The 26642-nt window shown below is 40.7% G+C and overlaps 2 protein-coding genes across 5 annotated transcripts in view; one reads left to right on the top strand and one right to left on the bottom strand.

The window, feature by feature from the left end:
- SEC23B (Sec23 homolog B (S. cerevisiae)) overlaps nt 1-14217 on the bottom strand; it is a 39609-nt gene extending 25392 nt beyond the window's left edge. Inside the window, exons 1-10 of one of the 4 annotated variants that reach the window (XM_012657214.1) lie at nt 14127-14217; nt 10660-10894; nt 9446-9503; nt 6871-6957; nt 5413-5649; nt 5215-5300; nt 4261-4405; nt 3753-3911; nt 3280-3395; nt 234-357 (exon numbers count right to left, since the gene is read on the bottom strand). In XM_012657214.1, the coding sequence (XP_012512668.1) occupies nt 234-357; nt 3280-3395; nt 3753-3911; nt 4261-4405; nt 5215-5300; nt 5413-5649; nt 6871-6957; nt 9446-9503; nt 10660-10880 (1233 nt within the window). In that variant the 5' untranslated portion in view covers nt 10881-10894; nt 14127-14217. Of the gene's footprint in view, nt 1-233; nt 358-3279; nt 3396-3752; nt 3912-4260; nt 4406-5214; nt 5301-5412; nt 5650-6870; nt 6958-8585; nt 8629-9445; nt 9504-10659; nt 10895-14067 lie in introns of those variants that run through there. The other 3 variants (XM_012657213.1, XM_012657215.1, XM_012657216.1) reach the window with 3 other exon arrangements.
- Nucleotides 14218-20196: 5979 nt separating this feature from the next.
- Nucleotides 20197-26639, top strand: RBBP9 (retinoblastoma binding protein 9). Its single transcript, XM_012657210.1, is given in 6 exon segments — nt 20197-20367; nt 21614-21656; nt 22439-22544; nt 25291-25376; nt 25788-25906; nt 25908-26639. Coding segments are annotated over 6 exon segments (522 nt in total). The 5' UTR covers nt 20197-20268; the 3' UTR covers nt 25977-26639.
- The last annotated feature ends 3 nt before the right edge of the window (nt 26640-26642 follow it).

The raw sequence follows: 26642 nt of genomic DNA, 5'->3' as shown, positions 1-26642 counted from the left end.
AGCAGAGCCTGCAGGGGAGCCAGGCAACTCTTTGTTTAGAACATTAATAAATGTTCAAGTCACCCTCAAGAAGCAAAGGCATGAAGTGAACAATGTGCTTTGTGATAGCCATTTTGTTGGAATCCTCTTAACTGATTTTTAGATGCCTATCTCCAGCAGGCTGAGATTGACTGAAGTCTGACTATTGAATTAGAACACTATAATTCCATTAAAGTTTTAAAAGTCTATTGTACCTTTACTTCCAAAGTAGCACCAAATGCCATTCGAAAATCTCCATTAAAATCTTTACTAAAAATCCTTTGGAATGTCTGCTTGAAGAGAGAAGTGTTGAAAGAATCTCCCATTACCATGTGACCCCTAGGAAAGAAAAAAGAAAACAGAAAGTGAACATTAGGATGACTGAAAGCCATTCAGATGCTCCGTCAGTATTTACGAGCAATAATTTAAAGAAAAAAAAAAAGAAACCATGTCCATAAAGATGTTACTGCCTAACTTAAATGGAAAATAGCACATTCAGTTTGTACTTAGAAATTATTTCCAAAGCATTAAACATAGAATCCTTAAAAATATCACCAATTCCTCTCACACTTCTTTGGTGTGGGAAAATACCCAGGCCTGTGGGAAATCCTTTTCAGGTGAATTCACTGCCTCAAATCCTGACTTTACACGAATTATTTTTTCTAATTCATGAGTATTGATATTCATCTCTTATTGAAATTAGAGGAAAATACTGTTCAAAATTTCAGCATTTCATGTATTTGGGGCAGAGAAGCACAGCTTGATGCAAGTTATGCATCCAGCCATTATTCATAAAACAAGATCTCAGAATTGGGAAGAACACAAGAAAGATCATATGGTCCAACTATCTCAGAGCGTCTGAACTCTCCAGTGAGGCATCAGCTATTTGACTTCAAATATCCATCCACCCTCCTTCCTTCCTTAGTCATGTATTCCATGGGTGCCTGGAATAAAGATGTTTCCCAGCCTGCCTTGCATGTAACACGTAACTCAGTTCTGCCTGCTGGAGTGTCCTTTATGAGGTGTGGAGTATGTTCTCACAGGAAGGGGCACATCCTTCTTTAACCTCTCCTCCTTCCTGCTGCTGTAGGTGGCTAGAGCTCCAACAATGCTCTTGAGCCATACATTGCATATTAAGGGTGGTGGGCAGCTCAGTAGGATCTTAGCCTCTGGTGACAATGAAACCAACCCACCAGCCCTGGGCTGCCTACCTACACAGAGAGAGAAATAAACTTGTTTTGAGTTTTCTGTCACGTTCACACAAATCTAATCATAACCCACATCAATCCCTCTATAATATACCTGCCAAGTTATCATCCAGGTTAGGCTTGAACTCCTCCAGTGTCAGGGAGCTCACTGCCTCCAGAGGCTGTCCATTCCCTGTTTGTCTGTCTTTATGCTGAGTGAAATTCTGTTTCCCACTGGCTTGCACACACTGGTTCTAGCTCTACCCTTTAGTCACATACAGAACTAATCTGATTCCTTCTCCACGGGAAAGTCCTTCAGCTGGTGAATGTAGTTCTCATGCTCCCATTTATCTTCGGCTTTATCTGCTCTAGCTCCTTTAATCATTCCTCATGTGACACAGTTTCACGTACTTTCCACCATTCTCTCTGTTCCCCTTTGAACATATCCAGTGCATCTATACTGCCCTTTGAAACTGAAATTCTCAGAATGGAAAATGACATAATCTGGATAAAGTGTGACTGACACCAAGGAAACAATACTATGATCCTCCTTGACAATAATCTACTCCTATAATGCAGCCTGGAATCACCTGCCTTTGCTGGAAGTCATCCCAAATTGTTGGCTTACTTTGAGCTATCTTCTGCAATCACTAAATCTTTTTTTTTTAAGTGTCACTACTAACATATTTATACAACAGGTGATTTGATCCAAATGCTAAGTCTTTCAGGAGTCAGAAACCTCAGTAAGAATCTGAAGGAAGCAATGGAACCTCTCCACAGAAAACACACACACACACACACACACACACACACACACTCTGGCATGCAATCTCAGGGATGTGCCCAAATACACTGAAGCTTTTCTAGGGGTGCTCCAAGTCAAGAACTCCTGAAGGGCCCTGGTAGGAGTTCATCTTATTAAATGTGGCTCACTGATATAGCTGTATCAGTGTCATCCAGGACCCTAATGTTATCACCTAACACATATGCTGCTCTCAAGGACAGCATCAAATGACTTGGGTGCTACCGCCTAACCCTTTTATTCAATGAGGACCAGCAACATCAGCGGGGAGCTTGTTAGAAATGCAGAACCTCAGGCCAACCCTATGGCTCTACACAAGTGATTCTCAAATTTCTGTGCACACGGATCACCTGAGATCTTGTTCAAATGCAGGTTCTGATTCAGTAGGTCTAGAGTGAGGCTCAAGATGCTGCATTTCTAACAAGCTCTCAGGTGAGGCTGATGGTGCATGGTTCTTAAGCTCTACTCCATGTTAGAATCGTTGGCAAAACTTTATAAAATCCGGATGCCCAGGCCACACCTTATGTTAATTAAATCAGAATCTCTGGGAAAAGACCCAAAGAATAGTTTTAAAAGTTCCCCAGGTGATTCCAATGTGTAGCCAGCTTCTAGTGCTTCATATCAGCAATTCTCACTTTTTCCTATGCACCAGAATCTCCTGGACAGCTGCATCCCCAGGGTTTCTAATTCAGGAGGTCTGGATAAGGCCCAAGAATGTACAATCCTAATCATTTCCCAGAAGCCCCTAAGGTTGCTGGCCTGGGCATCACCACACGTTGAGAACCACTGCTCTACACTTTGACTTGTGAGTACAATACGGACTTGGGCTCTCAGTCAGTGCATCCTTTAGGCGGAGAGTGTGCTTGGTATTAGTCACAAAGTATGGCCACTTAGTTAGGTCAAGTTTCTCCTAATTGCTTCAACATTCAGGTCCTATTTTCTCCACTTCTCACAAGGAAGTGACCTGATGAAGGCCAGATACTGCATGCTTGCTTGCTTTCCTGGTCTGGTCTCGGTACAAGTCCAACAACTCTAAGGAAGAAATGAAGTTACTCTGATATGACTCATTTGTAGGGAACCCCTGCGATCTCCTGCTAATCACTGCATCTTCCTCCAAGGAGTCCACACCCCTGTCTCCAGCCATTGAAACCACACCTCAGAGCTACCTGAAAGTTTCTCTAAGGTAACCTCACCCATTCCTATGGCTCCATCACTCATTTCCCTTTCCTTAAAACAACACTCACGTTTCCCATGTGTTCGCTGTCAACATACCCAGTAAGATTTGCACAACACTTCATCTCCAAAAGTCCAGTTTGGTCAAGGGCACAAGCATAAATATCAATGCAGTGACCATTTGTAGCAGTTCGATTAGCAAGCATCTCATAGTGCTGTGAAAAGAGGAAAACTACCTTTAGGAAACAGTAACATTATTCCCAAGATACGCTTAACTCTACCAAAGGATGTAATCAAATATAGGAATATGGAAATCATTTTCTTTACAACACTCAAATAAAATAAAAACACAGTTTTCAATCTCAGAAGTCTTTGGGAAATCTTAAGGCCACCCACTCTAACTAAAGTCTAAAAGCAGAGGCAGTAATTTAACAGGAGCCAAGATCTGGAAGATTGTCTCCGAAAGAGCTTTCTGCTGACCATGATGCATGGCCTCAGCAAAGTAGCTGCCACTCCAGAGCAGCCCTGTCACTGAGCTACCACAATTACAGCCCGTATCCAAGAGTACCTACCTTAGTTGCCTTTTTCATGAAACGTGCATTATCTTTCTCAATATCATGCCAGGAACGAATAGGAATCTTTAATTCATCTCCAACCACCATGCCAGGCCCTTGGGTAGGGGGACCTCCAGTAAACAGCATGATCCTGGCTCCCGTGTTTGGAAAAGTGCCCTAAAATAGTGAATAGCAGCATTTTAAAGGTACACAGCCCTACCTCCAACTATGGCTTTAATTACCCCATAGACATACTCCAAAGATGGATTCTCTTCCACTGTTCTTAACACTGGTGATACTGCAGAATAGTACAGGTGATAAGGCAGAAAAATAGCACTTATCTTCTTCCAACCTGGTTTGTACACTTTTATTAATTGGCTGTGAGCACTTCCCATTGCTCTAATTCTCTTATGTTTTTCACAGATGCTTGATTTAGGTCACAGATGATTTTCAAACAAAGCCAACAAATATATTTTCTGAGAGCAAGTCTGTAGGATTTGAGAGGCCCTGGTAAATTCTGAATTACCTCCAACAAGCCAACAGCAATGGACAAAGCAACACCAGTGGATCGCAAAGGTCTCTTCCCCTGAGTTACTGGCCATGGGTCCCTCTGCAGCTCCCCAAGAAGATCAGTGAGGTTCATATCAATTTTGTGAATGGGCTGCAGAAATCTGCATGATATTTAACAGACACATCAATCCTGGTATAATAAAGTACTCTGGTATTCAATCCTAGGTGACACATAGTTACTGCTTTTTAAAATAATTACTCAGAGTAGAAAAAACTTGCAATTTTTTTCTTCAAAGCTATTCCAAACTACAAACACAAAACAATTTAAAGCAATTTTATTGACAGACATAATTTAAAGCCTAAAACTTAGCAATTTACATATGCAGCATGAAAAAAACTCAACTTGAAAAGAGCAAATCAGTTTAATTAAATTTTAGGCAGCAAAGAAATCCTAAGGACATGCCTAACGTGAATTCAGTCCAAGTAAGGGCCATTCATGTGGACAATGTTCATTATTCCAACGGTTTAGTTTGTATTTTTCTTGAGCCTAAAGAGTAACACAGAGAGAAACACTCTGGTTTCTTACCAGAATAAGAGGTTGTCCCTAGCGTGTCAGGTGATGCATTTTATTGAGTTAACCTGGCTGGAGCAGTCCCAGGCACTCAATGGGCTGAGTGAAGTAAGTACCTGCTAATAGGTTTGTTTGAGGGCACCCAAAAGAAGCCTTTTTGGTTCTTCCAGTTTTACTTAAAGATCAAAAAGGACAAAACAGCCCAAGAGGAGGGGAATGATTGAGTATAGTGGTTTCAAACTTATTTGATAAAACATTAAGTATTGGTTAGGTTTAACCATTTATTTTTTTCCTCTAATAATAAAAATAAAAAAAGTTCTAATACATTTCTTCCCTTACTCCTATGGGTTGTTCTGCATACCCACTACATATGTGTAACACTACATGTCAGTGTCTCACCTGCTGGAAACCAAAGGGTGCTCCTGTGGTTGAGGAGGTCTTGCTTGCTGCATGGGCATGGCTGGCTTGGTCAGGCCCAACATATCCTTAAAAAAAAAAAAAACAAAAAGACTCTTTTCCCATGATACTAAAAGTGAATGCCTAGTTATTTTTTAAGAAATGTCTTTGCTGCTCCTCCTGTACAAGCAAGGTACAAACCTGTATTTGCTTTGCAGTTAAATCCTTGGTCCCACGGAAGACATAACTTTTGGAGATTCCTTCACAGCTTAGTTCGTGAACCTGCACCATCCTCCCAAATGTGATCAGACCCACCAGAGCATCTGGAGGAAGGAGACTCAGGGACATCTGCAGGGACTCTTTGAGTGCTTGAAGGTCATCTTCCTCCAGGCATGTGTCAACCACATAGAGAAATATCAGAGGGGACTGAGCACCTCGCTTTAGGCGAAGAAAAACAGCACAATGGTCAGAATACAAATAGACATAACTGGTTCTTTTTAAAGCAAATTGGGTACAAAAATCACAACTCTTGATCTATATTTACTCTCAGAGGATAAGGACACCTATACAAAGCTCTACTTACCTCATTAAGTGACTTAGAGTCTATTAAAACAAATTAAACATAAAAACTATTTGTATCCAACAATTTATTCAATACTTTTGAATATCTACCATGTGCCAGACATTGTTTCAGGTCCTGGGATACACAATGAACAGAAAGAACAAAGACCCCTGCATGTCTCAAGGAAAAAACTTTCTGGAATGGAGAGGTTAAGGGAGATTTTGAGCACCAACAGTAGAGGCAGGGGGCAGATTCAACTGTTAGAGAGGCCAGGGCAGCCTCATTAAGAAAACATCTGAGCAAAAACCTGGTGAAGGAGAGGGAAGGAGCAATACAGATATAGGGAAAAGAGAATTCCAGTCTGACGAAGAAGCTAGAGCAAAGGTTTTCAGGCAAGAGTATTCCTGGCTTGGTGAGGAGAGTCAAGGAGGCCCACTAGGCTGAATGAGGACAATAGGAGAAACTGAGGTCCGAGAAGAAACACACAGGGCTTTGAAAGTCTTTTACCCTGGGTGAAAGGGGAGCCATTTTTACCAATGGAGGTTTCTGAACAGAGAAGCAGTATGATGTATGTTTTTAAAGAGTTACTCTGGCTGCTGGGTTAAGAATAAAATGTAAGTAAGCAATGGTAAAATTAGGGAGAACAGTTAGGAGAAGTAATTCAAATGAGAGGCGGTGGCTGGCCCAGGACGGTTAGCAGCAAGGAGAGAGAAGTGGGTGGATTCTGGATAAATTTTGAATACAGAGCCAGTGGGATTTTCTAGAGGATTAGATACGGAACATGAAAGAGAGATGTCAAGGATGAGTCAAAGGTTTTTAAGCTGAACAACTAGAAGATGGAGTATCATCAAGTGAGAGGGAGAAGGCTGTAGAAGACAGGTTTTGAATTTAATCAGTTCCACCTTTCTTACATCCTTCCATCGAGACCTAAAAACAATGCCAGTAGGTACACACACACACCAAAACCTAATGGTTAGGATCCTGCTGCTTCTTTTGGCTTTAAGTTCCCCAGCCAGGTAAGAGACACAGAAGACAAAAGATTTCATGAGAAACTGAATATTTAACATTATTTATTAAATGCACAACAAACAAGGTACCTGTATCATGTACTCAATTGTAGAAAACTGAGGCATCAGTTCAGCAGGCTGATTCACCTCAGATATGCCCCCATAAGCTGGAGGAAACTGAAAAAAAGAAAACAAAGTAATGTTCTATTGGGGCTGACAGATATCTATGTTACACTTTTTATTTTCCATTTATAAAAATGGTAATGATCACACATTAATTCTGAAAGCACGACATACAGAGTACATTACTAAAACACAAAAATCAGCATTCAAAACTTCTAACCCTGACTTATATTTATCTCATTTTATAACTTAAAAAAATAGACTTTATTATTTACAGCAGTTTTAGATTATTGTTGAAATTTCTAAATGTTTAAAAACACAATATTAAAAGCCATTTCTTAAACTTTGCCCTGCAAATTAAAGGATAAAGTTCACTTGTCTCATCATCATCTGGAAGGCTAAAGCCTTTATTTGGGCTTATTATTTTGGCTCTTATCAATAAAGTAATACATGTTCAGTGTAGAAAAACTGGCAAATTCAAGAAAATAGAAAACAGGAGAGGGGTGGAAACCCCAAATCCTATCACCTAGAGGCAGCTATTGTCAACATCTTGGAATATTTCCTTTCAGAAATTTTCTACTTAAGCACAGTTGAGATCATCCTGTATGTACAACTTTGGGATAGCTTTTTGCACTTAACATAATGGCACAGGCATTCTCTTCTGTTTTTAAAACTCTGTGCAAACAATTTAAACTCACAGCATTTGGGCTTGTTTTTAATCCTAAGTCTTAAGTTTTATAATAAAAACAAAAGTTGAGGTGTATCTCCCCAGCAGAAGATCACCCCAGGCCAATGACCTCAGCGTGATCAAATTCAAGTTAAGCTAAGGAGCTGACAGGCAGCTATAAGGGGCCACTGCCCAGGAGGCAGGTATGACTGGACAGCAGAACCCTAGCAGGAGCTACCAAAAAACCTCTAGCCCCATCCTTGCCATGACTGCCCACTGGCTGCAGCTCCCAGCATGGTAAAACTTTACCTATGACTACAAAAAAGCATGGAGAACACAAGACAGGTGAGCCCAGATGCCCAGACACACTAGCTACTTCCGGGCAACCTAGAGAGGTCCTGTTCACCCCCCCAGCCAATCGGGTGCACAGAAGGGAGGAAAGAGGTCAAGATCACCCAGATTCCTCCAGGGGCCATCCCTCATCATGTAGCTCTACACTCATTTAGGGGCTTATTTCTCCATGGTCCATCTGGGAGAGTTACAAAACATTATTTCTGCCTATGACAGATTTTCAGACCATACTTATCAACTGGCAGGTAGAGATCTTAAGTCAATATAATAACAAAAAATACTTATATGGCATTTACTATGTGTCAAATTCTGTTCTAAATCCTTTACATTCATTACGTCAGTTTAATTCACAGAACAATCCCATGAAGTGGGTATAGCACTATTATCCTAATTTTAAAGACAAGGACACTGAGGCACAGGAGGTTAAATGACTTGTGCCAAAGTTACACAGGAAGTAAGTGTAGATCTAAGAGTCAAACCCAGGCAGCCTAACTACGGAGTCCTGGCTCTTAACTACCATACTACCATGTCTTAGAATTTTCATGATAAATTGTATGAAACACAGACATCAATTCTGAATGTAATAGGACAGAGAAATGTTTTTAAGACTTATATATACTTATGAATCTCTTATAGAGGTAAATCTTAAATGGAATCTGCTTACAGTTTCTGAACCTAGGCCAGTCACCAACTGTATATTGTTCTCTTTGCCACTGGACTCATTCATTATGTGCCATATCTAAGTATGAGATTAACTGTAATTATGATCAAACATATGAATACATAAAATGCATGTTATTAACAGCTTAAGATCTGTTATACCAGTGTATACTATGTTGGCCACAATTAATTTTTTCCCAATAGTTTTATTGAGTATAGTTTACGTACCATAAAATTTACCCATTTTAAGTATACAACTCAATAATTTTTAGATAAGTGTGCAGAGGTGTACAATAGTCACCCCAATCCAGCTTTAGAACACTCCCATCATGGGCACAGTTACTTTTAAAGAGGAGTCTCTCTTGTCATTTGTTAGTTTCCTCTAGTTTGGTAGTTTTAAAATTTTTAAATCAAAAGAAGCACAATTTAGAGCTGGTTCCTCTAAAAAAAAAAAAAAAAAAAAAGAAAGAATAAAAAGAAGCTTAACACTGATACTTGGATTCTAAGTTAGAAAGATCAGAAAATGAAAATTCAGTAACATACACTATCAATTAGAATACTGAAGTCAAGTGAAATATGAACAGATCTGTTTTCTTAGGGTAACAGACTGTCTACAGAAAACTTATAAGAAAAGGAAACTCTATGTCCCCTCCACAGCAAATGACAAGGATCAAAATAATGAAACTGTTTGACAGAAAAATTACAAAATGTTCAACATTCGATATTATGCTTAACGAAAGCTATCACCTTGAGTTCAGCAGAAATTGCTGACTGCCAGTGTAGACACAAATTCAACCTCACTTAATTTTTTTTAGTGTAGTACGACTGAAATGAAACACATATTTTTAAAAATAATTCACATACCTGATTTCTTTGGAAACAGAAATTACAGGCCCAAAGTTTTGCTCGATAATCAACCTGACTGTGAGAAAGATAAATATTACGACTAGGTAGCATTTTTATTTTTACAGTAGAAAGCATTCACATGCAAATTTCAAGTTCAGTAAATCACACAGATAAGTGTTTCTATGTGTGTGTATAGGTATATAAAGGTAGGTAAAACATTCACTATACTTAGAATTCTGGCTCGTAAGTACACCAAAAGTTTCCTGCAAAGAGCTGCAGTAAAGAATTGGTAAATCCCTTTTTCTTTTTCCCAAACTCCTAGATAATTTTCTAAATTTCATGATTTATATAAATTATAAGTTATTTCCTTTTGCCTGTTACCTTAACATAGTCTTTGTGAATTTTTCTAACATCTTTATTGTTCAGGTATGTGAAACTACTAAATTCCAACACTAAAAGCATATTTCACACACAGGAAAACCTTCCTGGACTTTAACCTCACTTAGCCTACTTGAAGAGAAGTTGGGCAGGAACACTTTTGGGTTGACAGACTTCCTAGAATTAGTTCAAGATAATGCTTCATCCCCTCCCCTTGAACCCATTTAGAAAACTAATAACCAGTGGCTATCATTTTAAAAGCAGAGAAACACTCTCATATATGAGCACATTATATAAAAGCAAGAGGAATGAAGTAAAAAAATGTTCCCTCATGTAAAAATTTTATGATACTCTCCATCTATTTAAAAATTCATTCAAATAGTGCCCACATTTAAAAGAAATATCATAGGTCACTATCTCAGGTACAAAAAGATTACACTTAATAAAATCATTAAGAGTTAAAATTTCTTCTATCTACTACTTCCTGCATACAGCATCGCCGTACCAGGTAAGTATCAGAAAATGATCTAAGGCTTTTGAATTGTTTTTGGAAAATACTTTAAAAGGCACCAATAAAGTCGACAGTTAAGCCAAAAGCAAACTGACTACAAACAAAAAAAGTGAACTCCAAATCCTCTCCTTTTACCTCTACCTCATTCCCACAAGATTCCAATTTTATCTGGAGTATTAGGCCAGGGAGATTTCTATAAGCATGCACCAACTAAGAATCTCACCATCTATTGCTCATCTCAAATTTGGTGACTTGCTCAAATTGAATGACTTTTATGAGAACCATATAAAAGTAATAATTCACTGTATTCATCATTTTTACCAGTTTTTAAAGGAATTCATACCAAAGTGGATTGAGAACAGCTTTGCAAGTTGGTCTGCTGCAAAGCACAGGTTCATACTGTACAGGAGGTAGGTCTGGACGTTCTTTTAAGGGAGTAAGGAGACAGGCCAGGGGAACAACCATTCTCGTAGCTTCCAGACGGCTGGAAGGCCACACATTCCAACTAAAACGCACACCATCCCGTTCTTCATTCTGCTGAATAAACTCCAGATATGTCGCCATAGTCTAAAAGGGAACTGAAGATAAAACTTTTAATCGTATGTGACATTCTCAACTAAACTTCAAAAAAGAAGATGATCACCCTACACAGTGTTTCTTAAACACTTAGTCTGAAGAACCTATTGCTGTGGAATGACAATATCTCCCTTCCCTCTGACGCCCAAAACCCGATACACTTCACAGTTATCTTTGACTACTGCTCTTTTTTCAACCCTCTTCTCTAGCACTTAAAAATAAATAAATAAAAGAGGTGGGAGGTTTATCATCATTTGATCATATCTAAGCTGCATGTAGTTGAATTCCTCTACTTTAAACTTCCCCGCAGATCACACGTCACCTCAGCCAAGCCAATTTCAACCCCGTGCCCAACGGTTAGTCTCAAACCCTGTTTCAGTATCCAACTATCTTCCTCTCTGATCCCCTTCCTTCCTTGCTCTATTAAGGTACTATACTAAATTTTAGCTTTCAAGTGATCTTTGTCTTGTGCCAATTCCCCTCCTCAGTTTCTTAACTTTGGAGAAAAGAACTGGATACTAATGTATGAGTTCAGCTTATAAAGAACCACTTCTGAGATAAAGTATTTCTACTTGGTATTATGAAAATTACAAAGGAACATTTGCTATTAATAATGAATCTCACTAGAACCTCTTTCCTCACCATGGCTACTTAGGCTCATGACTTGAAAGACTCTGGTCAATGAGACAGTCCTTAAGGCTAAGCTCTCAAACCCAGATCATTCCAGCTTCCAATGTTTTATACATCCTGTTCACATCCTAAAATCTAGGGTAACACACACCTCAGCTATTGGGGTTCAAGGGAACAAGCCCCTTAAGACAAGCAGAAAAAGACAAATTAAAGAGTCTAGGCCGGGCGCAGTGGCTCATGCCTGTAATCCTAGCACTCTGGGAGGCTGAGGCGGGCGGATTGTTTGAGCTCAGGAGTTCGAGACCAGCCTGAGCAAAAGCGAGACCCCGTCTCTACTAAAAATAGAAAGAAATGAATCAGACAACTAAAAATATATAGAAAAAAATTAGCCGGGCATGGTGGCGCATGCCTGTAGCCCCAGCTGCTGGGGAGGCTGACGCAGGAGGATCACTTGAGCCCAGGAGTTTGAGGTTGCTGTGAGCTAGGATGACGCCACGGCACTCTAACCCAGGCAAGAGAGTGAGACTCTGTCTCAAAAAAAAAAAAAAAAAAAGGCCAGGCGTGGTGGCTCATGCCTGTAATCCTAGCACTCTGGGGGCTGAAGCGCGCGGATCATTCTGAGCTCAGGAGTTCGAGACCAGCCTGAGCAAGAGCGAGATCCCGTCTCTACCAAAAAATGGAAAGAAATTAATTGGACAGCTAAAAATATATGTAGAAAAAAAATTAACAGGGCATGGTGGCGCATGTCTGTGGTGCCAGCTACTCGGTAGGCTGAGACAGTAGGATTGCTTGAGCCCAGGAGTTTGAGGTTGCTGTGAGCTAGGCTGACGCCATGGCACTCTAGCCGGGGCAACACAGTGAGACTCTGTCTCAAAAAAAAAAAAAAAAAAAAAGGGTCTATTATATTAAAGTGGCCTCTAGTGTTCACTTCCTGCAATGGTGGATAATAATTGTTTCCATGTTATTTGGAGAAGTGCCATATGGTAAATAATTTGGATTAAGGCAATAATATGAAATGGCTAGAAAAGCTAACAGATTACTCTCCTATGCAGAACCCAGACCATCAAAAGTCCAAATGTTTGCTCCAAGTCAAACTCTAAGACATCTATTTGTTATTTCTGACAAAAGCAGGAACCTGAACCACTGTGCACACAGGAGGTACTTCTGCAGCTTGGAATGGGGGAGGGGGGCAAACGAATAACTCAGGCGGGAGTGAAAGCAAGTTCTAATATCACAATTCTCAGCAGGTACCTCAGCAGGTTTCTTTAAATAACCACTCCCCTCTCAAAACAGTTCTATATTAAAAGGTACTGACTCCACCTAATGTTCCCAAGCATCTACATATTAAAACCTGCTCCCTTCGTTTCTCATTGCCTCTTTCCCTCACCCCTCTACAGCATGGATTCTTAGTCCTCAGCACGTAATCCATAGGGGGGACTACAGAGGGTCCACGAATCCTCTTGTGTGAACAACTGTGTGCATCAGCGAATGAGTATTTTCCTAGGGAGATGGGTCCACGGCTTATACCAAATTATCAAAGTGGAAGAGTATCTGAAGATGTTAATAACTGAATGAATGAATTAGTGAATGAATGAAAGACCTGGAAAGATACTCTAGGAGTATCTATCAAAAAAGTTGAACCGCAATAGCACTATTAGGTATCTACCCCAAAGAGCACAAAACATTCTACGATAAAGACATCTGCACCCGAATGTTTATGGCAGCACAATTCACTATTGCAAGAATGTGGCACAACCCAAGTGCCCGTCAATCCATGAGTGGATTATCAAAATTTGGTATATGTTTACAATGGAATATTACTCAATTATAAGAAACGACAGTGATCTAGCACCTCTTATACTTTCCTGGATTAAACTTAAGCCCATTATCCAAAGTGGGGCACCAAAAGAGCAGAAGAACGGGATCCATTTGTACTCACCATCAAATTGGTACTAACTGATCAACACTAGGTTGATCACATGGCAGAAATACTCTCTAGGGATTAGGGGGATGAGGGGTGCAAATCTACAACTAAAGGACACGGGGAGCACTAAAGGGAGGGAAGGGCATTCCTTTAACTCGCATTTGGGTGAGGCAAAGACAAAAAGTGTACCTATAATGTTTGTACCCTCACAAAACCCTGGAATAAAAAAAAAAAAAAAGTTGAACCACCCTTATCTCAACAAGTCATAACTGTTCAAGACATAGTAACCATCTGTTAGACAAAATTAAGTAAGGTTTAATTCTTGCAAGAGTCTGAAAACCCGGCTTTTAGTTCCAGCTCTGTCAGAAAGTAAAAGTCATTTCACCTGAGACTTGAGTTTCTCAACTACAAACTGGGGGTTGGGTTCTTCTAGCCTTGTGCACCCTGAGATTCTGAGGGACCCGGAGCCAGAAACCGATCCTCTAGTCTAGCCACTCGGCCTGGCGCTGGACGCGTAACTCTCAGCAAACTCCTGGGTCAGCGATTCTCTCCGGTTCCCCTGCCTGCCCGGAAGAAGCCTCATCCCAGGAGCAGCCCACCTCGTCCCCACCAGAAACTCACGCCCTGGTCTCGACTCTCCGTCACCTCTGTTCCCGGCTCACCTGGCCGGAACTGCTCACCTGGCCAGAACCGTCAGCACTCACAACCCAAAGCGCCGCGCTCCGACTCCCACAGCCAAGTCCAGCTCAGCTTTCAGCCGATTGGTCAGCGTCCCACCCGTCAGGCCACGACTCCATCTACTGGCCAATCAAAGAGCAGACGAGCGGAAGCAAGACATACAGAGAAGCCACGCCACCATCTTGGAAGAGGGCAAGACAGTTGTGCCTGGCACTTCAAAACCACAGTTCCTCAGAACGCACGTTTCCACAAGTTCACCCCTAAACGTTTCTGCTTCAGAAAACCCCAGCGCCTGCCAGACTGTTCCCCTAAAAAGCGGCGAGCACTCCTCAAGGGTTAGCCCTGCTATAGTATGACGCCACTTGTCTCAGCGGAAAGTCCCTTTCATCTCCTTAGTTACCGGGAAGCGAGAACGATGACGTATGCCTGCGGAAGAGGGACGGGCGCCAGCCAGAGGAAACCGAAGCAGTCCGGAAGAAGGAGTCAGAATAGGGGAAGGGCGGGGCGGAAGGGGACGCATGCGCACATGTTATCACGGGGAGCAAGTCTAGTGAAGATTCAAGTACAGCAGGTCGAGTTATGCTGCTTCACATTGCAACGTTTTCTTCTGTCCGCTTGCTGTACTGATTTCGCGCTCTCAGCGGAAATTATTGCAGCGCACAGTCCCTGTCTGCGTGTCCATGCCTGTCGTCTTTCTACAAGGAGATGAGTAATTGAGAACTATAATATTCAAGCATTTTAGGAGGCTAACAAAGCGCGTATAACTACATAGAACACAGTTTTCTACAGCCATCACGACTTCCTTATGAGTGACAAAAATGAGCACATTCATTATTCTGACTCAGAGGTACAATCTTGCTGTTGCATATAAAAATAAGGAAAACGACATAAACAATATATTTCGGCATCCAAGAAGTATCCATTAATTAGCTCAATTTAATTACTACAAAGTTTTAAATTATCTATGGATTATAGAAATCATAGTCAACGTACTATAAAACAATTACTGTTAATATGAAATTTGTCAGAATAATGATTCAGTTTTGTTGAACAAATTTACGTTTTTCCTGATCTTAAACATGTAATGTTAATGCTAGCTTATTTGATTAGTAAACATGTATAAGTTTAGAACATTCAAATTACTCTCTCTAAGGAAACAAACCTAAGTAAAATAAAACGTACACATGTATTACAGTTAACACTGAGAAGAGACATAGCTGGGCTTTTTTAAATCAGAAATTAAAATAGTAAAAACAAATTAAAATAGCATTATTTGCCAAAGTTTGCCTTAATTGTTTGAACCTGGATTCTTCCTGTATTAGCAATTTCTATAAGAAGGATTTTTTAAAATCTAGCACATTTAAAGTTTTAGAGATTCAATTTACTTATTTTCTGGGATTTTTTTTTTTGAGACAGGGTCTCACTCTGTGCCACATGTCATAGCTCATTGAACTCCTGGGCTCAAGTGATCCTTCTGTCTCAGCCTCCCAAGTAGCTGGGGCTAGAGGTGTGCACCACCAAGCCTGACTAATTTTAAGATTTTTTGTAGAGACAGTGCCTTGCTATGGTGCCCAGGCTGGCCTTGAACTCCTGGCCTCAAGCTATCGTCTTGCCTCGGCTTCCCAAAGTGCTGGTATTACAGGTATGAGCCACTGTGCCTAGCCATTTTCTGGGAGTTTTAGGAATACTTGATTTATATGTATGTATTTATTTCCATAAACTAAAGAGTTTCTTCAAGAGATGTCATAATCTAATGTATTAAGACTCTACAGAGGTAGTAAGACATTTTACACTCTCACAACAAGAGGCGAAGGCCTTTCTTGATTACAGCCGTGAAGACACCTAGACACAGAGAGCCTATAGCTTTGGTTCTACAACTTTGGCCACAGGTCAAAAGTAAACACAGAAACATAAAAATTCAACTGACCAAATAACAAAAAGCTATTCTCCTTCCCAGTGGGCATGGAAGTCTTAACTGATTTGAACTCATAAGTAGACAGAAAAGTGGACAAATGAAAAAAGACTAACAAACCAGATTCTTCATCATCTCTTATCCAAGAGAGAATAGATCTCTATAAACTATTAATTCACTTAAAGAGATCACTAAATGGTCAGAATAGAAAGTCAAATTCCTAACTCTTGTTGTCACCAATGGGGAAAACCTTACTGGCCCTGGGTGAATCAGAAACAAAACACAAATCAACAGAGAGGAGAAAAGACACCTAGAGAAACAAAAGTCAGCACCGTTGTAATACTATTGCCACTTGGTAGTCAGTCTGGGGGCCAAGAATAAGCATGCGTGGGCTTATCAGCCCATGAGGTATTCTTTAGTAATGTGGTTTACACCTGGTTCTGTCCATTGAATCTAGTGGGATGTTCATGAAACCTCCAAAACTGTTAAAGTGTTATGAAAAGGTAGAATTATGGCCCTCATGCAAATATAAAGTGAATATGTGCCAAAGATTTTACTTAACTCATTCATTACTGATTAATTCATCCGTACAACCAATAGGAATGTTCAAACTGATTCTAAGAAGAATTTGATTTATAGAGTCTTATATTTTCTACCACACAAAATTCATTTGCATTTCTGTGGACAGGAACAATTTACATTGTTATGTACAGGAAACATTTGCATGACTATCAGTTTTCTGTAAGTTAATTTTTATCTCTACAGAGTTGTGAAATAGAATAGTCAAAGACAAAGGTACATACTCCTTATAATCAGATGACCCCCAGAGGTCTTTTTTTAAATGCCCAGAATTCCATGGAACATTCACCCAGTAAAGTCTTTTGACTATTTCAAAATATTTCACAACTTTCCTAACATAGTATCAACATCTATACCCTGACTCTAAATTCTATATTTCTGGCTCAGACTTCTCTACCTAACACTAGATTAATATATCCAGCAACCTGCTGGATGCTGCAGAGTAGGTTCACCGTGCACTGGTTACCACTTCCATCCACTGAATCTTGGGCTGCGCTTTTATAGAAAACACTCACATACACAAGTCAAATGAAGCAGATGGCAGAAGCCTAGGATTCATGACAAGCTGGTCCCTCAAGGCTCAGGAAAGCTGCACAGTGTAGGTGGAGTCTCTTCTATGCATGCCTATTTGCACCACACAGCTGGGGACCTGGAAAGCAGACTACCCTGGGTTTTAGACCCTAGGGGGGAACATAACATGCTGAGCTAAAGCACTGAAGGACATCCTGTTTTTAGGGGGGCTGGAACAGAGCCTGGGCTGGCCTGGCCAGTTCCTCCTTACATATTCCCAGAACATTATATAGTTAGTCTTTAGAACTACAAGCAAGAAAGGGAGGAGAACTGAATCGGTCCAAGGCCATCTGGAGAACTGTTCTGCAGATATTGCTGGGTATTCTTGGGCATCTCAATCTCAGCATGTCCTAAATTGAATTCATCTTTCCCCCAGCTCCCAACTAACCTTCTGCCTCTTGTACTCTCTATTTCACTTGGAGATGCCATTCTCTTCTCAGTTCTACAGTCTAGAAACTAGAGAGTTATCACTGGCCCTTCCTTGTATCTGACCCCTCCCCCCTAAAGCTAACAATGAATCACTTGGTCCTGTCAATTTGTTATTCTAAATATTTCTCAAGTTCAGGCACTCTTAGAGATAAAAACTGCTTAGTTCAGGCACTCTTCCTCTCTCATTGGATTATTGCAACAGCTTCTCAAATGATCTCTTTGCCTGAATTTTGCCAGAACAAAAAATCACATTGCTGGATAGATTTTTATAAATCACAATCTGACTCTGACATTCTCTTACTTAAAACCCTACATAGTTTTCCCATTCCTCACAGGATAAAGTAGAGGTCCCTTGTGCTACTCAAGGGCCTCTGTGATCTACACACCTCAATCCTATAGCATGAACCACCACTCTTCCCAGCCCACATGTGCTGTTTCTTATCTTTGTGCCTTTTTCATGTCCTCCTCTCTGCCAAGAAACCTCTTCACCTCCCTTCCTTTCCCAATGAACTCCCATGTGTCCGTCAAGAGTTTGAAGCAGATTTCCATTGATCTTCCTTCTCCCCAAGGTGGTAAAAACAAAAATCAAACAAACAATAAGCAAACAAAAACAGTGGAAGAAAGGAAAAGTAACTACAGAAGAGGAGAGACTAAGTTTGGACAGGGAGTTTAAAGTTACATACAAACTTCCTACAGAAGAGATACTGACCTAAAAGGAAAAATTCAGGCAGAGTAAGATTACTGAGAAGAAGGGCCTCAGTGGAGGGTGGCTGGACCCTTTAGAAAGACTGAAACTGCCTCAGCAAGTTCCTGAGAACAGCTCTTTCAATATCAGCAAATGATAAATGAGATGTAAAGGTGCATTTTAAGATTTTTAACAATTCATAAAAATGTTGACTTTTAAGTTTTGAAACCAAAGCTATTTCTTTTGTGATAATGACAAACTCAGAAAATGCTTACATGATAGATAAAAAGTAGAAAACAAGGTGGATTTATATGTAATTATAATCTCTGCAATCATTATTGGCACATACAACATGAGAAAGGTGAGAGTTAATGCCATTGCCTTTTTTCCTCCTTCTAGAAGGAAGAGCTAACTGAATCTTTTTTTTTTTTTTTTTTGAGACAGAGTCTCACTGTGTTGCCCAGGCTAGAGTGCCGTGGCATCATCCTAGCTCACAGCAACCTCAAACTCCTGGGCTCAAGCGATCCTCCTGCCTCAGCCTCCCGAGTAGCTGGGACTACAGGCATGCCCCACCATGCCCAGCTAATTTTTTCTGTATATTTTTAGTTGTCCAATTAATTTCTTTCTAATTTTAGTAGAGACGGGGTCTCGCTCTTGCTCAGGCTGGTTTCAAACTCCTGAGCTCAAACGATCCGCCCGCCTCGGCCTCCCAGAGAGCTAGGATTACAGGCGTGAGCCACCGCGCCCGGCCCTAACTGAATCTTGAGGAAAGATAGATCCTTTTTCAGCCCACGGTTCCTGTTAAGGGAGTATCATGTTTCTTGAACTAAAACCCACCAAGCAAACAACCCATTGGGTATAGAAACACCTCTGCATGTTTTATTTTTAATTTGAAACACCAACACCTTTATTGGCCGGGTGTGCTGGCTTATGCCTGTAATCCTAGCACTCTGGGAGGATCGCTTGAGGTCAGGAGTTCAAGACCAGCCTGAGCAAGAGCCAGACCCCGCCTCTACTAAAAATAGAAAAAAATAGCTGGGCGTGGTGGTGCTCACCTGTAGTCCCAGCTACTAGGGAGGCTGAGGCAGGAGGATCACTTGAGCCCAGGAGTTGGAGGTTGCTGTGAGCTAGCCTGACGCCATGGTACTCTAGCCTGGGCAACAGAGCGAGACTCTGTCTCAAAAAAGAAAAAAAAAAACAACAAACCACCTTTTTGAGATATAATTGATGTAAGCTGCATATATTTAAAATGTACAATTGAGATAATGAACATGTATATTACCCCAAAAAGTTTCCTTGTGCCCCCCGTATTTTCTAGAGGTTTATATAAATGGAATCATGGGGTATATACTCTTTTTTGTCTGGCATCTTTCACTCAACATAATTATTTTGTGATTCATCCATGGTATTGTGTATATAAGTAGTTCCTTCCTTCTTAAGTGTGTATGTTTACATTTAAAGTTCAATAACATCGACCTTTTAAAGAAAATTCTGAGTCTAGGTTCAAGAGGAAAGGTATGTCTTGCTCTTGCTAAAGAATGTGGTGGTTGGGCAGTCTATCACTGATTTACTGGTGCCTGTTCAAAAAAATACACTAACAGGGAGTGTTTCACAACATCAGGTGCTAAATCACGCCTGCCATAGAGAGTGAGTAAGTCCATGGAGAAGCAAGGAAAAAGAGGCACTTTCTTGTTCGTTCCCATTTATAATAGCACACGCACCCTTCCGCCCACCTCTATGAAGGTGTGGATACACCTTTAAGGCTATAGTCCCCAACCCTTGGGCCGCAGCCTGGTACTGGAAAACGGCCTCGTCGCCACCTGAACTCCGCCTCCCTCCAGGAGTCCCGAGCGGCCCTGACGTGTCCCAGAACTACAGTTCCCAGACGACCGCGCGGCTTCCAGCCCCTGCAGGCGTGGCTCTGAGCGCTGCAGGACCTGCTACTGCCGGGGGTTTGCACCCTGCACTCATGGCTTCTCCTAGCAAGGCAGTGATTGTCCCCGGGAACGGAGGCGGGGATGTGGCCACCCACGGCTGGTATGGCTGGGTGAAGAAGCAGCTGGAGCAGGTAAGAGCCCCGGGCCTGGCTGCTCTGGGAAGTCAGCCTGGAGCACAGGGAGGGAGGACTGAAGTTTGAACGCGAGTCCGCCCTCCTGCTGCAAAGCGTTGTGTGTTTTCATTCTTCTCTCCTGCTGTCCTCTCTCAAACTCTAGAACTAGTGGGTCTTAATTTTAGTTGATAAAATTGCCCGGAAGACTTCTCTGAGGGTTCAGTCGTTAGAGTAAAAGGAACCACTTTTTATAACTACAGAGACCGAGCCCCCCACCCCTCCCGGTATCCGCTGACGGTTCGGATTTGGGACTTCCCAGATAATTTTATTAATACATCTATGTTTATTGCTTCTTGCTTCAGATTTTTTTAAATTAAATATGTAATATTTAATATATGCAAAGGATGTAACGTGTGTAAATTATGAAGCATAATGTAATGAATCGCCAAACTAAAATCTAGAACTTTACCAATGCATTATCTTCCAAACAACCTGTATGTCTCCCTCTGCCATCCTGAAATTTGCGTTTTTCATCTGCTTCTTTTTTTAAAATTAAAGTGCTTTTAAAACCTATGTATGTATCCTTTAAACAATATATTGTTCAGTTTGGCTTCTTTGTGAGCTTTATAAAAATGGCTACTGTAGGTTGTCTTGTGAATCTTGATTTTTTTTTTCTGTTTTTGTTTTTTTTTAGCATCAGTCTGGTGAAAAACATCTTATTTATTTATCTTTTAACCCTCTTTCATAACCAGTTGACAAGTTGCCTTCCTGGGTTGCTGTTCTCTGAAGTAGGTCTTTAGAATAGAATTTCAGAGTTGTGGCCGAAAACCATGGTTAGAGCTACAAACCAAAAGGGTCAGGGCTGGTGCTTCCAAGAGGATGGGGTCTCCAGATTTCTGTACCACATGTCTGTACCATGTTTCACCTACTCCCTGGTGCAGAATCTGCTTGGCTCTCAGCCACTCTGTCTAGAACACATTTGTTCATGCTTCTCTGTAGATATAGGCCGTAGATGTACAAATGCAGATATAGGTCTCTCTGTATAGGGATCAGCAGAGTTTGCCGGTTATACAATACAGATGGAGTTTATGAGGAGGTATTGTACATCCATACATAATCCGGTAGGACTTAACCCACTTTGTTTCATAAGCAAATACTTACTGAATTGGTAAAGATCATATCAGGTGTCTCATTTCTTATTGGCAAAGTATTTAGTTGTAATTAAGCTCTTTACTATAGCTTTTTTTCCCCCCTCATATCATAGATACCTGGTTTCCAGTGTTTGGCTAAAAACATGCCTGACCCAAGTAAGTTTTAAACTTGTTTTTAAATAGCCTCATCTTGTTGGGTTTTGATCTTACCATTTTTGTGGTAGAGAACAGGAGAATATCATAGTGGAGGAGCTAAAGATGAATATATACTTAAGAATGAATAAGGCGAGTAGCTTGGGGAGGAGGGTATAAACCAAAAAACATGGAAAATTCTAGTAAGGATCAAGAAAAGCACATGGGTTTGGTAAAATTTAATTTTCAACTTTACAGCAACTTGATTTTCCCTTCTATAAGTATACAAGTATTTTCAGGCAAAATTTGTGGGTGTTACATTTGAGGCAGAGATATGATCAGACTTTACAGCATCCATTTGAGATCCTAAGATTTAAAAACATAATATTGCCACTTTTGATGTAGGTGTGCCCATGACTTGTCTCAAGAATCTCTTTTTTAGAAAGAAAGAATATACTATGCATGAATTTTAGATAGAATGTTGTTAAGAGTTGTTTTTTTGTTTTTTGTTTAAAGTTTGAAAGTTTATATTAAAGCTTCAGAGGTATATTTCATTATCTCCTCAGTATTGCCTTACAAAAGCATGGTAGAACATAAAGGTAAAACTACCAACACTGCAGATTTGGGTCTTTCAAAGAGCAACACATAAATCTTTGGCTCTATTAAAACAGCCCTGTTTCCCACTGTGGTCCTGCAGTATTAAAAGCTGTGAAGTACTGAATAGTCATCTGTTAGCAAGGTGGGGCAGCATTAGATTGAGACTGTCCCTATCCAATGACAGACTTTTTCATTACCCTGAACCTCAGTTACAGCTCGAGAGAGTATCTGGCTGCCCTTCATGGAGACAGAACTGCATTGTGATGAGAAGACCGTCATCATCGGCCACAGCTCTGGGGCCATTGCCGCCATGAGGTGGGATCCTTGTTGAACTGCCACCCCCTTCATGGGCTCCAGCCATGCTTGCTTGGGAAATACCTTGTTTATATCCTAGGTTTATATTGCCGAAGGAACAGTGCTGACCTCAAAAGTAGTAACATAATCTGTCCTAATAGCTTCCTAGTTCTGCTAGTGGATTGAAAAAAATTATTGCTCATACTGGGATGCAGTGATCCTTTTAAAGAAAAAGTGGCTTCAAACCCCAGCGGCTTTCCATCACTCAGCTCTGATGCTGTCCCTACCATCTCCCTTTCTCTGCTCCCAACCAGGTCTGCTGACCTCATTGCAGTTGCTAGAACATGCCAAGTATACATACCTGCCTTACTTAGCCTTCTCTCACCTTTCTACCTGGGACACTCTATCCTTAGACACCCACATGGCCTCTTGCAGTCTCTGCTCAAATGTCCACTTTCGGTGAGGCCTTCTCTAATCACTCCATATGAAACAGTAGCCTCGCCCTACTGGCTCCCATCTCCTATATATCTTATTATATATAGCACTTTTCACCATCTGACATCCTGTTTATTTTTTGTCTGTCTCCTGCCAATAGAATGCAAGCTCCATGAGGGTGAGGCTTTGTTTACTGGGATGCCGATACCCCAGTACCTAGAGAGCATGGCATGTGGTAGATGCTCAATAAGTATTTGTTGGAGGATGAGGGCTGTTATCCCCTTACCCATCTGCAACCCACAGTCTTTAGGATTCATGGACACAACCTTGATGCTTTCTATTAGAACATCATGTCTCCTTCTTTATCCTTTTTTTCCTTTTTTTTTTTTATTTTCCTGGTAAGTGACCCTGGAACTTCCTTTATCCTTATAAAGCCCAGGACTTAGCTGGTTGAATAAGCCTATAAGGGTTGGGTTTCTTCCGTATTTGCTAGGACGAATGACAAAGGATAATAGTTTTTATTTGTCCCAAGCAGTCACTCAGGATGTCAAATGAATTGCATGTCAGGGAACTGTGCTGAATTCCATACCTTTCAGTCACACTGAACAAAACTAAGAGAAGAATAAGGCTTTTCAGCATGGAGCTACAAAATTATGGTACAGTCATAGTGTAAGGGATATTTATAAGCTGCCAGGGGTTATCTGGAAAATGAAGAAATCCCTTCATTGCTGAAATCTGTCCCAACTCAAGGCCAGTTGAATTTTTCTCAAGCCACTGGCTAGTAAAGATGTACCTTCTTTTAAAGACCCTTGAACTTACTGCCAGATTATTAGCAACCTTCTAAGAATTGACTTCTAAAGTTAAGGGAGGCAAGGAGAAAAGTGGATGCCAAAACCATCTGGTTCAAGTTATAGGGGAACAGAAAATTGACACATCACAGAGGACCAACCACCCTACAGATTACTTATCACAAAAGGGAAATTGTGCCTCTACAATGGAGAGATTTGGTAAATGCCACCCTAAGCAAGTGATCAGACTTAATCTTACCAATAATGGGACAGACTGGCCTCACACGTCCTGTGATGTGATGGAGTGGGAATGACACAAGATCACCTGTGTAGTGTCCTTGCCAGAAATGTGTATCATCAGTCTATTTGTGAGGAAACAAGCAATCCAGTGTAGGGGATAGTACATAAGACAACTGGCCTAAACTCTTTATGTCAGTGTCATTTAAAAGTGACTAAAGAGTCATGAAAACCAAATGTAATGCACGATCCTTGACTGGGTCTAGGATTTTAAAACAGTTTTAAAGGAGTTTTAAAGGACATTTTTGGTACAATTGGAGAAAAATAAATACAGATGTATTACTGTATCAGTGTTAAATTTATTAGATGTTATAATAATACCATAGTTATATAAGGGGATACATGGAGGAGATACATGCTAAAGTAAGGGAGAAATGTGGCAAACCTAATGAATCTAGATGCTTTTTGTTCTTTCAACTTTTCTGTAGGTTTGATATTTTTCAAAATAAATGGTTGGGAAAAAAAAGTGCAGACCCAAGAACAAAATACTAACCTAAATCTTTCCAGGCAAAAAGTCCTCTTGAAACTATTATTGCTCCATGACTTTCCTTAGCCTAGTCTTTGGTGAGGGGAAGGTACTGTCTGTAAATAGTTAGCTGGGTGTCTACTTGTCGGGGACTGTACTAAGCACCAGGACAAAAAGATCAGTAAGACTCATGCCTGCCCTTAAGGGACTGACAATTTACTGAGGGATGTAATGCAACACAAATGAATAATGCAATGTATTGTGGAAGTGTGTGGAAATAGAGGTACATTTCTGGTATTGTGCAGTATTTCTTAAAATATGGTTCACAGACCACCAGCATCAGAATCACCTGGGTTAGATAGAGGAGGTATCATGCCTTAAAATGCGGATTCCCAGGCCTCATTCACAACCCTCTGAATCAGGTAGATGCTCCGGGGCTGAGTCTGGGAATCTGCATGTTAACCAACCAAGTAGCACTGATGCATACTAAAGGTGGATGAATGCACACATGAAAGAGAATAATTATACTTTTTTTTTGTTTATTAAGAAAGGATTGAAGAAGAGGTTTGGACTACCTTGAAAAATGAGTAGGAGCTCATCAGGTAGCCAAGGTTGGGCTTGTAGTTCTGCAGTTTCCTTGCTATTTTTCATATTAACCTCAACAGCATATAGCACATGCTTTCTGCAAGCTACATCAAAATGAGTTTTTAAGTGGTTTATTGACTTTTTAGAGATCAGATTTAACATTACATATCAGCTGACATTATTTTTCTCTCTCTAGGTATGCAGAGACACATCGAGTATATGCTATTGTGTTAGTGTCTGCATACACATCAGACTTGGGGGATGAAAATGAGCGTGCAAGTGGTAAGTATGAAAACAGAAACCCCAGAGATGCCCTTCCCTAGACGTGGGGCTGTCTGCTCAGGTTAGAAAACAGTACTGTCGTTCAGATAGGCTAAAGAATCTAATGGCATATGAGAAAGATTTACCACCCATCTTTGGATGTAAGTTAGGCGCTTTGAGAGGCGGTAGACCTCTTTCTGACCCATAATATAGAATTGAACCCTACAGGCCTGGTTTTATTTGAGTCATATGCTCCCTCTTCACAAGTAGCTATGGTATTAAGCCCTACAGATTTGAAAACAAAAGAAGTGCTTCTATCTCAGACTTGGGCCCTGATCCTTTGTGTCTCTGTGAGGGTCCCCACTAGATATTTTAAAGTATCTAGAATGGAGATTATCCTTAGGCACTGATAGGTTATTTTTCCCCCCATAGGATACTTCAACCGCCCCTGGCAGTGGGAGAAGATCAAGGCTAACTGCCATCACATTGTGCAGTTTGGCTCCACTGATGACCCTTTCCTTCCCTGGAAGGAACAGCAAGAAGTGGCTGATAGGTTGGAAGCCAAATTGTACAAATTCACTGACCGTGGTCACTTTCAGAACACAGAGTTTCATGAACTAATTAATGTGGTAAAGTCTTTGCTCAAAGTACCAGCATAGGATGATTGCTATTTTGCATCCCAGTGTAGGGGTAAAGTAACAATATCTGTTATCAGATGATTACTAGATACATAAAACATCTAGTTAAGTTCCAAAAGTGCCTGAAAAACAAACACAAGTTTTAACATTCAATCTAAATTACAAATAGCATTTCCATTTTCCATAGAATCTAAATCTCCCCAAATTGCTATGAACTACAGCAGTATTTTCCCCATTTGCTAAGGGACGTAAGCTTTACCACCCTTCTCTATCTGAAGTGAATTATGTTGGAAACAGAACCCAGGTTTCCTGACTCCTATTCCAGAATAAAACTAAATAGGCTTCATGTTGTAGGTATTTCAGTTTTCCTCTTTGAAATAAAACTTTCTATTTTATTGGGGAAAGAAAACATGACTAAAGGTCCAGAGTGTTGGCATAGAGTTCAATACTGCTGCTGTTTCAAGTTGGCCCAGGATGTTAAACCTAGACTAGGGCCTTCACCTTTGATACCTGCCCCCCCAGTTCTTCAAACACGTGGAGAAAGACTGATATGTAAGGATGCTGAGTCAGCAGTCTGCTGAGTCAGGTGGGAAGAAGCACAGCATACACACACACACACACATACACACACACACATATATATACATAC

Source organism: Propithecus coquereli, unplaced genomic scaffold (genome assembly GCF_000956105.1).
Source record: "Propithecus coquereli isolate 6110/MARCELLA unplaced genomic scaffold, Pcoq_1.0 Scaffold533, whole genome shotgun sequence".
Classification (NCBI taxonomy): Eukaryota; Metazoa; Chordata; class Mammalia; order Primates; family Indriidae; genus Propithecus; species Propithecus coquereli.
The sequence above is the reverse complement of the archived record's forward strand: the minus strand, read 5'-3'. Positions and strand labels throughout refer to the sequence as shown.